This window comes from Aedes albopictus, chromosome 2 (genome assembly GCF_035046485.1).
Source record: "Aedes albopictus strain Foshan chromosome 2, AalbF5, whole genome shotgun sequence".
Classification (NCBI taxonomy): Eukaryota; Metazoa; Arthropoda; class Insecta; order Diptera; family Culicidae; genus Aedes; species Aedes albopictus.
In genome coordinates this window covers 196,157,456-196,171,517 of record NC_085137.1, presented here as the reverse complement: position 1 = coordinate 196,171,517, position 14,062 = coordinate 196,157,456, and the positions used below count along the sequence as shown (strand labels likewise).

The 14,062-nt window shown below is 37.7% G+C and overlaps 1 protein-coding gene across 1 annotated transcript in view; it reads left to right on the top strand.

Annotated features, from left to right (window-relative positions):
* LOC115266946 (uncharacterized) overlaps nucleotides 1–14,062 on the top strand; it is a 91,909-nt gene that overhangs the window by 68,242 nt on the left and 9,605 nt on the right. The window contains exon 3 of the mRNA XM_062848227.1: nucleotides 12,746–12,879. Within this exon, the coding sequence (XP_062704211.1) occupies nucleotides 12,746–12,879 (134 nt within the window). The remainder of the gene's footprint in view (nucleotides 1–12,745; nucleotides 12,880–14,062) is intronic.

Below are 14,062 nucleotides of genomic sequence, written 5' to 3'. Positions count from 1 at the left end.
TCTCCAGGGTCTGTTGGTTGATGTGCAAACCGTCCAATGACATTACCAGTGCAGGTTCCATTCTATATGACTCGGCATTACTGTACTTTGTACCGTTTATCATAACAGAACAGTTGTGGAACTCTATTAGATACGTTCCAGATAAATTCCTTCTGGTCAAACCACAGTTCGAATCGATCTCCATGTTTCGTACATCTGTGATTACAATGTGGTTGTCTGTAATCCTTTTTACTGCCCGAGGTTGGTGGTACTTAGTGAAGGTGCAGTTACCGGATAGCCCTTTCAGTAGTTTGGAATAACACGAGTCTCCGGTGATGTCTACTAGTTTGTCGAGACTGCAGAGTTTGGTTACTCCGATCCTTCGGCATTTCTCCTTGGTGAAGTAGGTTTTGTTACCATTATGCAAAGCAACATTGGCTGGAAGTTTTAAAGTCTTGTTTGAAACTAAAAGAGGTTCTAATAAAAATTCAACGTATGTTGTGTTATCTATTCTGGGGATTGAAATAATGAAAATTAATCTTGTATTATTATAGAACGCGGACAAATCTAAAAACTCATAAATCTGTTCTATGCTATTCGGTCTGATATTTTGCTGCTCCAAAATGTTTGAGACAAATCCTAACTCTTCTACTGACAATATTTGTTTTGGGATGACTTTGGTTCTAGCAAGCTGTACTGATTCAAAAATGTTCTCTAGATGTGACTTTAGATTATCCAAATTGTAGTTAATTTTCATCGTTTCTCTAAGAATTTTGAAATTCCTGCTTGTCTCATTTTCTAATCGCGCAGATATAATATTTTTCGTGATTTCATTTTGTTGTTGACTTAGGCGATTTATTATGGAATTAATACGATTCTGAAGTTGCAGGTTAATTTTAAACTGTTCATTATTCTCATTTGTCAATACTTTATTACTAATCTGCAACTCAGTTATTATTTTAGAAATTTGCTCAAAATCATTATGGTCCATGTTACCAGTTATTTCTTTTATTGTTGTTCCGAGCACATTGAACAATCCTCTTTTCTGTCTTATCTTTGGTTGAAGATCGTTAAAAATGCTATGAACGGTATTGAATTTCATTTCCAAAATTTCGACAAGATCCGTAAAGTTTGAGAATCTATGTAGTCCTTGAATATTTTTGAGTAGTTTTGTAAAGATAGGATCATAGTTGTTTAATTCGATAACGTGAAAAAGTTTATGGTTTCCTATTTTTATAAAGCTACTGCCGGTTTCAATTGTAAGGAGGCCAGGATTTTGTTTCAGGTTTAGGATTTTTGAAAATTGGGTAAGGGATAGTTGATAGTTCAGGAACAGTATGAGGGCGGTGAAAAATGTTCGATTCGGTTTCATCTAAAATGAGAGAGAGGGAAGAAAAAAAAAATAAAGAATGTATTAGAAATGTTATATTTCTATTTTCGAACGCGTCTGAGTTTTTCTTTATGCAGTTTCCTTTTTGCTGAATCTTTGTACGTGCGACCTCGGTTGGCTACTACTCGCACTGACTGGAAGCGATCCTTGATTTTCGACTTCACTCCCTGAATCCGGTTGTACACAGCATCTCCAGTTTCCAAAGTGGGTGGGTCCTCTCGTTTCTTGTTGTGCAGTTTGTTTTGTTGGTCCTGCGTTTTTTTGAGTTTAAGTTGTACTTCGTCATACAACTTATCTCTTAACTCAATAACGCGTTCCATGTCTAAGGGTCGTTCCTGCCCGTTTTTGGAAACATAAAGTATCTCCCTTGGTTTTAGGTTAGTCGCTGTGTGGATGCTATTGTTGTACAAAGAACAAGCGATTAGAAATTTTTCTTTGTTCGGCATATCGCCATATTTATGTTTATTTGCATTAAAAATTTCGGTGATAGTGGAATGAAACCTTTCTACAATTCCATTCATTTGACTGTGATTGCTTGGAGTAAAGTATTGTTGAATATTGAGATCTGAGAGCATTCCTCTGATCTCTATAGATTTAATAGCTGGCTCGTTGTCAGAAACAATCATAGTAGGGGTGCCAAACATTGCTATGTACTTTACTATTGCTTTTCGGATATCGGGGATAGATCTTGACTTAATTGGAATTAAAGTACCGTACCTGGTGAATTTGTCAACAGCAGATAAAAAAATGTTTGGTTGAGCGATGTAAATGTCCATATGGATGATTTCCAGTGGCTGCTTCGGAATTGGTGTTTCTCCTAGTTTAATCTTGTATGGTTTTCTTTCATATTTTGCTCTGTTACAAGTATCACAAAGTACAATATATTTTCTTATTTTCCGTTTCATGTTAGGGAAGTAGAATCTTCTTTTGATTTCTTCTAGGTTCTCACGAATGCCTCTATGAGCAGTTTCATGAGTATCTTCAATGATTGAAGTTTGGTCCTCTAATTTGGGAAGGTCAATAAGAATTTTTTGAGATATACAAATTTTGAAAGTCTTGCATCTACTAAAATAGTTTTTGTACACGAATTGTAGGGTAGGGATAACCGTTTCGGGACACATTATACAATTGGAACGTCTAGGGTCCATATATTCTTTTAGTATTTTAATCAAATTTGGCACGCCAAATGTTACCTTTGTTATGGTTCTTCGATGTACACGGGGAAAAATTTCTTCGTAGGTCTCGGATTCGTTAGCGTTAACTTTTAAAACAATTTGGTTGTGAAAAAAATTTACTGGTTTTTCTGTGCATTTGATGAATTCAGAATCGTCTGTGTCAGCAGAATGCACTGACGCATCATCTGAATCCGAGTCATTTTCGTTTATATTCAAATCATGAGTGATCCTCGATAAGGCATCCGCGACAACGTTCTGTTTTCCGGGTCGGTGTTTTATATCGAAATCATATTCTAATAGTTGCAAACGCCATTTAACAAGTTTTGTGTTCGGAGTTTTGAGATTTAAGGCATAAGTCAAAGGCTGGTGATCTGTATATAATGTGAACTTCCTTCCGAACAAATAAGGCCTGAAATATTGAGTTGCCCACACGATAGCTAGTAACTCTTTTTCTATTGCTGAGTACCGTTCTTCAGTTTTTGTTAATGTCCGAGATGCATATGCTACAGGTCTGTCTTGTCCAATTGGACCTTGAGAGAGGACAGCTCCTAGGGCAAAATTGCTGGCATCTGTGGTTAAAACAAAAGGTTTTTCGAAGTCCGGGTATTGAAGGATATCACTTTGTGTTAAAAGGTTTTTGCATATAGCGAATGTTTTTAGAAATTGGTCTGTATGTTCTACGCTCTCGCCCTTCCTCAGTTGAGCAGTGAGAGGTTTTGTGATTTTTGCAAAATCGCGAACGAACCTGCGATAATATCCTAAAATGCCCAAAAAGCCTCTAAGTTCTTTCTGGTTTTTAGGGATGGGCCAATTTTGAATTGCTTCAATTTTGCTCGGGTTTGGTTTAACGCCATTGTCGGTAACAATATGTCCGAGAAATGCAACCTCCTTTTTTAAAAACTCACTTTTATCTAATTGAATTTTTAAATTAACTTTCTCCAATGCCGCAAAAATTTTTGTCAAATTTTCTATATGCTCCTGGAGGGAAACAGAAAAAATGATAATGTCGTCCATATAGACAAGACAACATTTTCCAATGAGGTCACGAAGTACGTGATCCATCACTCGCTGAAAGGTCGCTGGAGCGTTTTTCAGCCCGAATGGCATTCTTAAATATTCATATAACCCATGTTCTACAGAAAACGCTGTTTTCTGGATGTCATCTGGGTGAACTTCGATCTGGTGAAAACCTGATGCCAAGTCCAAAGTCGTGAAATACTGGCATTTTCCCAATTTGTCAAGTATTTCGGTTATATTTGGGAGAGGGTATTTATCGTCTATAGTTTTCTCGTTGAGCTTCCTATAGTCGACTACTAATCTCCATTTTTGATTTCCTGATGCATCTAGTTTCTTTGGTACTATCCATATTGGGGAGCACCAAGGAGACGTGCTAGGGCGTATGATTCTTTGAGACAGCATTTTTGAAATTTGTTTTTGTACCTCCTCTTTGTGGCAGTAGGGGTACCTATAGCTTTTAGCGTGAACTGGCAGTTCATCTTTAGTTTCAATTTTGTGTTTGATGACATTTGTAAAGCTTAAATCGTCACCTTCTAAATAAAAGATACTGGGAAATTTAGAAATCAGGGTCATTAGTTTACGTTTTTCCTCCGAGTTCAAATGGTCTACTCTAAGTTGACTTTTCAACCTAGGGTCAATTGATGTATTGTCAAACACGTATCCAGGCTCATAATCTTCAACTTTTTGTTCGACTTTGAAATTATTTAGCTCTGAAAAAATAAGTCGATTAGGACTGATTTTTACCGGAACTTCACAGCAGTTTTTCAACAGGACAGTAGTCTTATTGTTTTTTGCTGTATAAACTCCTGGTAGAACCATCACTTCGTCTGTTAAAGGAAGTGGATGTTCAACAAAAAAATCGCCATTCGACACATTGGTTTTAAGGGCAAGAGGAATTTCCTCGTAAGCGTTCAGATTACAACTGAATGAGTCAGGGTATTTCCGAAGCATGTTTACTGAACAAGTAGGGAGTTTTAAAATATTCGAAGATGTTAAAATTTCGGCTTTTAAATCTCTAAGCGATTCATAGCCTATTAGTCCATCGAAAAATGCGTGAAATTTCAATGCATAAAATTTCAAGCTTTTCCCGAAAATGTCCAATTCAACGTATTTGTCGATCGTGTGCTTTCCACTAATGTTTTTCACTTTTGTGGGATTGCATTTCTTAAAAATGTTTACATCAACTAATTCCGGGTTCAAATAATTTTTGTTGGCACCGGTGTCAACTAAAAATTTGAACTCTCCATATTTAGTACTCAGTTTAATATACGGTAAAAAATTGTTACTTTTTAGGTATCTGCCGTTTTGGGCGATTCCATATGAAAATTTAATGTATCACTCTCTGGTTCGGAAGTGTCTTGTTGTTCGGTATTGTTATCAAATTTATCTTGATCATTAACAGGTAAATCGTTGTAATAATCGTTTGGTTCGTATTGGTAAAAACTATATGGATCACCGAATTGGCCGTAGTAATCCATTGGTTCTGTGTAGAATACTTCATGCCAATTAGGGCGATTCATGTAATTTACTTTTAGACTCTTTAGCGACTGATCGACTTCCATTGGGCTGGGTTTTTGATGACGGAAAGATCCTGAGTTTGGTTTAGGTGGATTATTCTGATGAGAAAAGGGATGTGTTTGTTGGAAAGGATTTAGGGGTTGGGCTCGAAACGGTGGGTTTGGAGGCAATGTTCGTTGAGGTGGGAATTGTTGGAAGGGATGTTGTGTTCGATAGAAAGGGTTGGAGTTAGCGTACTGTGGTGCTCGCGGGAAAGGGTGTGGAGTGGAAGGGTTTGGCTGGAAAGGAATACGTGGTAATGGTTGAGGTCTGGGGCCTGGCAAAAATGGATTGTTTGGATATTGAAATTTGCGCGATGATGGTGGTGGTGGTGGATTATATTTTGGCTTTTGATGGTGATAATTACGCTCCTCAAGACATCTTCTGAGAGCATCTTTAAGCGAGGAGGGGCATTGTGCCCTTATAATTTGCCCGATAGGCTCATTGAGCCCAGCGAGGAAGACCTTCAGGCCCATTTCTTGAAAGAAATGGTTTTTTGCATTTCTTATGTCAATATTCGATTCATTAAGATTCAATTGATTTACCATTAGAGATAAACAAAATTGAATCTCTTTATAAAACTCTTCGATTGGCTTATCTTTTTGTGTCATCTTGAATAGGTCTTTTGTAAGAGTCACCTCGTCTCTTTTATCACTATAGTGAGTTATTAAGTTCGATTTTATTTCACTCCAATCGGAACTAGTCCCATAGAATTCGAGTACGCTATCAGCGTCTCCGATAATTTTCGACCTAATGGCAAGGAGCCATACGGTGTAAGCCGGTGTGTTTCTCACACGTTCGATTTCTGGCATTAAGTCGTCAATCGATTTAATGAACGAATGTAATTTTATTGGGTTACCGTCAAATGGTTGAAGTACCCGTATAATCTGTGGTGTTTGCAGTGCACGCAAGGCACTCTCCACTGAATTATTTTGCTGCACTGCTGCTGCCGCTCCCATTTGTTGGTTGGCAGCAAGTGCTTCTAATTCAACGATACGTTGATCTCGATGTTGCATTGCTCCCGCCAACTCGCGTATCTGGTTCTCCAGTTCACCTACCTGGATTTGAAGCAGATCACGGTTTTCATCGTATCTTTGTGCCATTTTTCAACAAAAGCACGGATGAGAAAAAAAAAATCAAGAAACTTTTCACTTTTTTTTTCGGTAAACACACACTCTAAAGATTTTCAAGCACTAATTAAACCTACACTTTTGGAAATAAATTTTAATTATAGGAAGATAGTTTTGTTTTCATATGAGGTAATCACTTTCACTAATTATGATTTGATATTCTTCTGATTTAATAGTCACGAATTTCCACTTAAAAAGAAACTTAAATTACTTACGTTTTGCAAAATCCTTTGAAACGCCGGTAATCCGCCGGTATTCTAGATGATGTTCCACGTTTGGTCCGGTAATCCGCCGGTGTTCGATGTATCCAGTAATCCGCTGGTTCTCGAAGCTGGTTCTGGGTTTCGGCAAGGTGAGCACTGTTATTCTTCCTCCGGTAATCCCCCGTTGGTTAGCAGAATCACTTTCACTCACGACCGAAAACTACACGACTGCGCCACTTCTGAGTCTCGTCATCCAGACTAGGTTTTAAAAAAAGACTAACTGTTCGACTTGACGTCCGGAAAAGTAATAATTCTTTATTGTCTTTCAATTCAAATGAAACCTATCAAGAAAGTGCTTATTATGAAAAATACAGGAAGTGATTGCCATGTTGCTGTTGCTTGGCATAAACCTGCTGATGTGGTCCGTCGGTGGGTCCGTCCACTTGGTGACATCGGTGGCTGCCGGGCTTGCTGACCTGGCTAGGTGCGTCCGTTCTACTTCTGGGTGCTAGGGGCAGAACTGCTGATGTTTGCGGCTTGCGAGCTCGAGGTTGAACGGGCTGGCATCGCCGTCATCGTCGTCGGTGTTGTCGTTGTTGTTGTTGCCATGAGCATCGGTGTGAAGGCGATGCTTTTCATGGGGAATGTCCAGGAGGGTTCGATCTTAACTTGTATACAATTGTTTGTGGTGTAGGTGCTAAAGTGAGTGACTATAAATCAGGAGGTCCGAGTTCAATTCCCAGTTTTCCCACAGATTAATTATTACATTCCTAAGCATCACTTCTGGAACTAGAAGCAGCTAATGGTAAAAAAGGCTTTCGCTCTTCGTACATATGTACAACAGAGATGGTTATATTTGCGGTTTAAGGGAAGATGATATAGATCGATGAGATTACACAGATCGAAAAAAGAGTGTAAAATTCTGTGACATATGATGCACATAATTGGAGCGTGGGATATGACATAAGTTTACATGGCATATCGTGTAAAAGTCATAAAATATCATGTAAACTTCCATTATATGTCATGTAATTCAGCATGACTCTGTGTGTTTACATGACATATAACACAAATTTACATGATATATCATGTAAATCATTATAACACTAAGTTTACATGACTAAACTGAAGTTTACATGACATGTAAATCTCATTATTTTTATCTGTGTAGAATTGATTCAAGTGAGTCATTTTCGAGCATCTACCTCTACGTAGTTACCCGTCGTATCAAATAGAATGCGAACGACGCGTTTTATCGCCTTCCAGGTAGCATTGTTCTTCCTCTACAAGTGGTTGAGGAAGCGTTGCCTGTACGATAGGCAAACAGTTTCAAACAATAAACAAATCGCTTTCGCTCTTCGTACATATGTACAACAGAGATGGTTATTAATTGGCTCGGTAGCTTAGTTGGTAAAGCACTTGTCTAGCGAATAAGGGTCGTGAGTTCAAATCTCACCTGAGCTGTGGATTTTTCCCAATTTAACCAATAATTTACCCATCTGTACATATGTACGTTGAGTTATTTGAATTTCATAATTGGTCACAATTTTTTTTTTGCGTTGCGTTACGTTTTTTTTATGCAGTTAATAAATTAATCTGCTAAAGGTTGAATAAAATCACCAAAATTAGATGTTTAGGAGCTGAATAAAGGATTGTACCTCTTGTGCTCAGCTTTTGTTCAAATGAAGGCTAATTTAAAATAGTCGGAGAATCGTTTGTACAGCATCGAATTGTTACCTGGGATGTAGGTGAAGATTCAAAATTATCAATGACGTCTATAAAGGGGAACTTACTTATTTTCTGCAGTTTTTTTTTTCGTCATGGGGGGTTTGTTGAAACCTGTTGATCTCAGAGTTGGCCTCAAACCCTTTCCAACCAAGCTGAGTCATATGCCCAAATTTCAAGCGGTTTGGCCCACAGAACAACCCCCCCCCCCCCCCATGACGAAGAAACAAACCTGCCGATAATACCCTTTGTCACCATAACCCCGTCCTTATTCAGCCTAAAGTTTGAGACATAAGAAGGGTAGCCGATTGTCTCAAAGAAACAGAAGGACCACCTCCTGAAAGTTTGGGAACCTATGACATATTATTTACCAGATGGAACATTTTCAGTTATAATTTTCTTTTAGCTGAAGATAAGTCTACATTATTTCAACTATTAAATGACTAGATTGCAAACAAATTTAAAAAAGAACAATATGGTATCGGTAGCATTGGTTATGTGTTTTATGATGAATGTGGGAACAATTTTGTTGATAGTAAAGAGCATCGCATTAAAGCATGCATTTCTTCTAAAGAAGTTAGAGATAGGGTATGCCAAGTCTTGAAAAGAAGATTTAAAGTGCAGTTTCGAGATTTGGAGGACCTTTTGGGTTGGAATGTCGATTTAAAATGTCCTCGTCAGAGAGCAGCATCGTGGTTAGCAGTTCATTGTATTTCGTTCTATATACAAAAACATCCGAAAACAACCCAAGCAACACGACTTGTTTCAAAGCCAGTACCAGCAACATCAGTGCAATTTATTCACTGTTCAGATTAAGGACAACAGAACACAATTACTTCTTCTTTGAAACGCAAAAAGCGCAAATTTTAAATCGTTGTGCAACTTGAGCTAGGGGGAATGATAAAAAAATGAAAAAAATATATTCAGACTCGAACCATGGACACCAGGAGTATTAACCACTCACCTTACACACTACACCAGAAGCTCTGTGAAAGATTTGCTGCTCAATGGACCATAAAAGCTACTGACGTTGCGCGTTACTTCATTGTACCGTCTTTGCCACAAGTTAGAAAGCTGTCAAAATGAAAAGACGCGCAAGTTTTCCGCAACAAATTTGGAACCTAATCTGGACAAACAAACCAGAGTAAGATGTTTCATGTGTGGTACATAGCACATTTAATGCAAGCTGACTGTATTGCCACTTGTGAGGAATATGTAAGCTCCGCCTCCATAAATCGATGTTAAATACGATGTTATTTGTAATTCCTATGGAACAAAGCTGCAACTTAACGATATTCGGAGTTTAAATGCAACTCAACTGACAAGATGGAAGTTGCGTGCGCTTTTATTGCAACTCTTTTAGACCAAAGCATGGAAAACCACATTTTGGATGATGTTGCAGGTGCTGCTTGGGAAGTTAGTTTATGTTCCAAAAAAGTATTCGTGAATTTAGACGGAATCAGAAAAAAAAAGTGAAGGAGTGTATCTGGACAATATCTAAACATTTGTTAAGTTTAAGTCACGAACTCTGTAAAATATAAAAAAAAATATTAAAATATTCATGTAAAAGATGTATTGTAACTTTGAGTAGTAATAAATAAATATAAAAAAAAAACAAGCTGAGTTATATGCCCAAATTTCAAGCGATTTGGCCCACAGAACACAGAACCCCCCGCCCCCCCCCCCCCCCCAGGACGAAGAAAACAAACCTGCCGATAATACCCTTTGTCACCCTAATCCCGCCCCTATTCAGCCAAAAGTTTGAAATTTAAGAAGGCTTGCCGATTGAAACACAAGGGCCACTGCGCTATTGCTCCGGTTAGTACTGTAAGAGCAAATCAAAAAGAATTATTCAAGCGAAACCTTCAAATGAAGCTCTAAATTCCCTTCAGGCTACTTCGAAGGATATTTCTCAAACATGTCTCATTAGTATATTTGTTTTGATTTCAACTTCACGTACTTTTAATTGAACTTTATCGTTTATCCTGAATACAGATGGACGGTTAAGCCTAAATAAATATTGCCGCAGTTCCAAGCTAAGCACTTGTATTGTATCTTTATGCACTCATTAATCGTGATCTTATGGCCTGAAGGAAGTTAACTAAAGTACTCTTTGCTACAGGATGTCGATACACTATCCGATCCTTAAAGATTCGTGACCGCATCGGGGCTTGAACTAAACTAGCCATAGCATGGTTTTGCTTTATAGATAAGCAAAGCACGTTACCAGTTACCACCACTGACCGCTGCGGTCTAAAACACACAGTATCTAGAGACGACTCAATTTGTTGGTCACTTTATTTACTGATGCTCTTGCCAAGTAACTTTATGTATCTCTCTTCATACGTTCCTCCACATGAGTGCATAATCCTGCTGGGGTTTCTCCCGGTTGCTTGCGGTTCCGTGGCATGCATTATTGGAAGAAAATCGGATTTGAGTAGCACCCCGGTAGTCTAAATCGGTATCAACAGGTGGCATGCAATATCCTGTGCTACTGGTTGCTATTCATGCTGTGTAAAGTAGTTTGCAAGCGGGTGGTGGGGTGGTTCATGCATAGAAAGTAACGACGAGGAGCTTCCTATGACGATGACGACAACGACGGACGATGTTATGGATTGTTTGTTTTCACAATTTGCACACCTTTGCCCATTCAAGCACACGCGCTATAACCTTCTGCTGTGCGTGTGTGTGGTTGGATAAGGGTTTTGTCAACGGATGACAAGTTAATGCGAAAATGATGGTGAACAGTTGAGACGCTTGTACATAATTTGCTGATGGGATGGATACCCGAGCAAAGGCGGATCACAAAGTGATATCACTTTGTTAATAAACTGTGTTATCAGTGTTATCATTTTGTTATTTTTGTTATCATCTTTTTCAATTGATGATAACCAGATGATAACAAATTTAGTTATCGATAATTTTGGTCTATCGCGATAACATAAGAGGGGCCCAGATGCAAAGGGGTGTAAGTGACCATTTTGCCGATTTTGAGCTGAGCATACCAAAAAATTATTCAAATTCCAAGCTTTCAGGAACTTTTTTAAGATTATTTTTACGATGATTAGAAAAATTGTAATAAATCGGAGAAAATTGGGTCGATTTTGAAACTCCATACATTTTGTATGGGATGAAAAATTGATAAAAAACTTTAAACCTCATTTACTCGAAAGTAGGTTTTTGTCACTTACACCCCTTTGCTTCTAACCCCCTCATAAACATACTTAATGATAACAAAATATGTTATCTGTTTCCAAACGCACATTTCAAAGCTTTCCCAAAACTGAGAGTCTGATGAACCTCGAATCTAAAAATAGATTCCGCTTTCCACATACAATGCGACTGCAGTACGAAAGCGTAGCCTTTTATTACTCTCACTCTCAATGAGTCCCGTTGGTATAGGGGCTATCGGCTGCGACCGACAATCACTCGATCAGGGTTCGAGACCCGCCTGGACGCAATAGTTGAAAACATTGGTTGTAAATTATAAGAAACTTTTTTCAATAGGTGACGGTGTCGGTAAAGTAGATTTTTACTATTTTGGTCGATAAAATAGCTCTAAATGATAACTAAGTGATAACAAAACCAATTATCAGTCAGATGTATGTTTTCATGTTGATAACTAAACGAAATGTAGAACAAAATTTTGTATAACACAATTAGTTATCAACTTGAACTCAATGATAACTTAACTTCTTATCATTTTGGTATTCGAGAAGTAAATATGAGTTATCATTTTTGTTATGTTGGCTCTTAATTCAACTTAAATGATAACAAGCTCAATTATCAAACGAATGATAACCAGGTAACAGATCTTGTTATCATTTTGTTATCCGCCTTTGCTCGGGTAACTGTTCATTGGCTGTATGTATATGTAAGATTTTTTAAATTCAGCATTGACGGTGAATTCTTTGCTGAAAACATGACACTAGTCGATCTCGCCAAAATTCCAAATCTTCAATCACCACCCATACCAAAACAGTATTACCCTTGGATTAGTAGCCGAGGAATGCTTGTATGAGTATGTACGTTACCTGATAACATACCGATGAACTTTTATCTCGAAACAAATTAGGACATATGCTAAATATAATGACGGAATCTATTTTTAAAACTTGCGGAACCAACCATGAAACCTCTTTCCTCCATTTGATAAACTTTCATAATTAATCCCAAAAGACACCGAAATGAATACGATCGTTATGCATGAGCTCAGGTTTATTTACGTACTTTGCTAGCTTCCCACACCATATCTTGAGATACCTTGAGGGTAAATTTTATTATACATTCATCTGCTCCAGCTGGCTCTAATTTTGTGTAACTAAGCAGGTAATCGAAGAAATTTCAACGAAAACACTTCGAGTGAATTTGGCTTGTTGTTCAACTCTCGACAAACAATATTGCCCTATTAATTAGTTTATGCCCCTAGAGCTACTATTCAAATTACATCCAGTGCCGATATCAATTCCAACCGATGATCCCCACGACAACAAACTATCAACCGACGCACGCTGCCGTTTATCCAAATTTGAACTGATTGATGTTTGTGTCCCATTTTCCGCCTTCCAGGATGCCCCCGAGATAAATCTGAACGAGCTGCGAAAACTGTACTCCAACTACAACCCGTACGTGTCGAACTCACTGGACGACTATGGACTGGATCGGTTACAGCTGCAGCTGCTGGCACAGTACGCCCAGAGCAAGTGAGTACCTATTGACTATTGTTAGATTTTATTGAGGGGGAAAAGTTGGGATGATGTTTCGTAAACTGGTTGGACTGAATGTTGATGAACAACTGATAAAGAGTGATTTGTTGAATTAGTTGACGAGTTGATTGTTTTTGTCAATAGTTTTAAAACATACTGCTACATGACAATACAAAATAACTTCTGCTTCTGCTTTTAAAGCGTCAAATGGGCAAAAATGTGCCACGAAATATGATAAGTAAAAATGTGACATTCAAACTGCTATAACTTTGAAAATACAGTAAAACGAGTTAAGTTTGATAATGCGACAGATGTTGCATATTTTTTCTAATAACTAAGGTTCCTTCAATCAGTTAAGAAAAGTCAAACGTGGATCAGAACTATTTATACAGCCATTCCACAGAAAATCGATATAGTGCATCTCCAATTGTCGTGCGACTTGGTGGGATTGTATTTCATCGAAACTAATTGGAACCGTATTTTGTTTATTTCGTCATTGTGGTGACCAATTTTTAGATAGGATAGTCCAAAAATCAAGGTTTTTCAAAACTAAAAACTCATAACTTTTAAAAAAGTTTACCGATTTTTTTTTTAAGATATTGAATTGTAGTATTCAAGAAAAATACGCTGAAAAGGACAAACTATGTTTAAGTGCAAAATAACTGCAAGTAGAGTAATAGCTCCCTTCGTTGTGGTGTCGGGTTAAGTACGGTTCCTTTGAATTCCACTAAGAATTTGCATCTTTTGACAGATACGTATTTCGACCTCAACTGTAAGGAACAGTACTTAACCCGATTTTCTTTCTATTTAAGGAACCAAAATTAAATTTTACCTCCAGAATATGAACAGTGTGCCTAATGTTGGGGCAAGGGAGTTATTATCTAAAACAGAGAAAAACGATAGTTTTCATATTTTTTTCAAGCAAATTTGGATTGAAAGCTACAAAACTGCAGATAACTTTTGAAAGAAGAAAAAGACATCTCTAATTTTTTGATATGTTATGTATAAATGTCCCAGCTTTCAATTGATGCAAAAATTTTGAAAATCGGTGGTTGCCCTCATGGTGAAAGAAATGTTTTGGTAAAAAAATCCAAGATGGCGGCCTAAATCAATATGGCCGACATAACTTTTTATTATTGCAAGTAGTTGCTCTATCTTTCCTCTTTTCAACAACAATTCG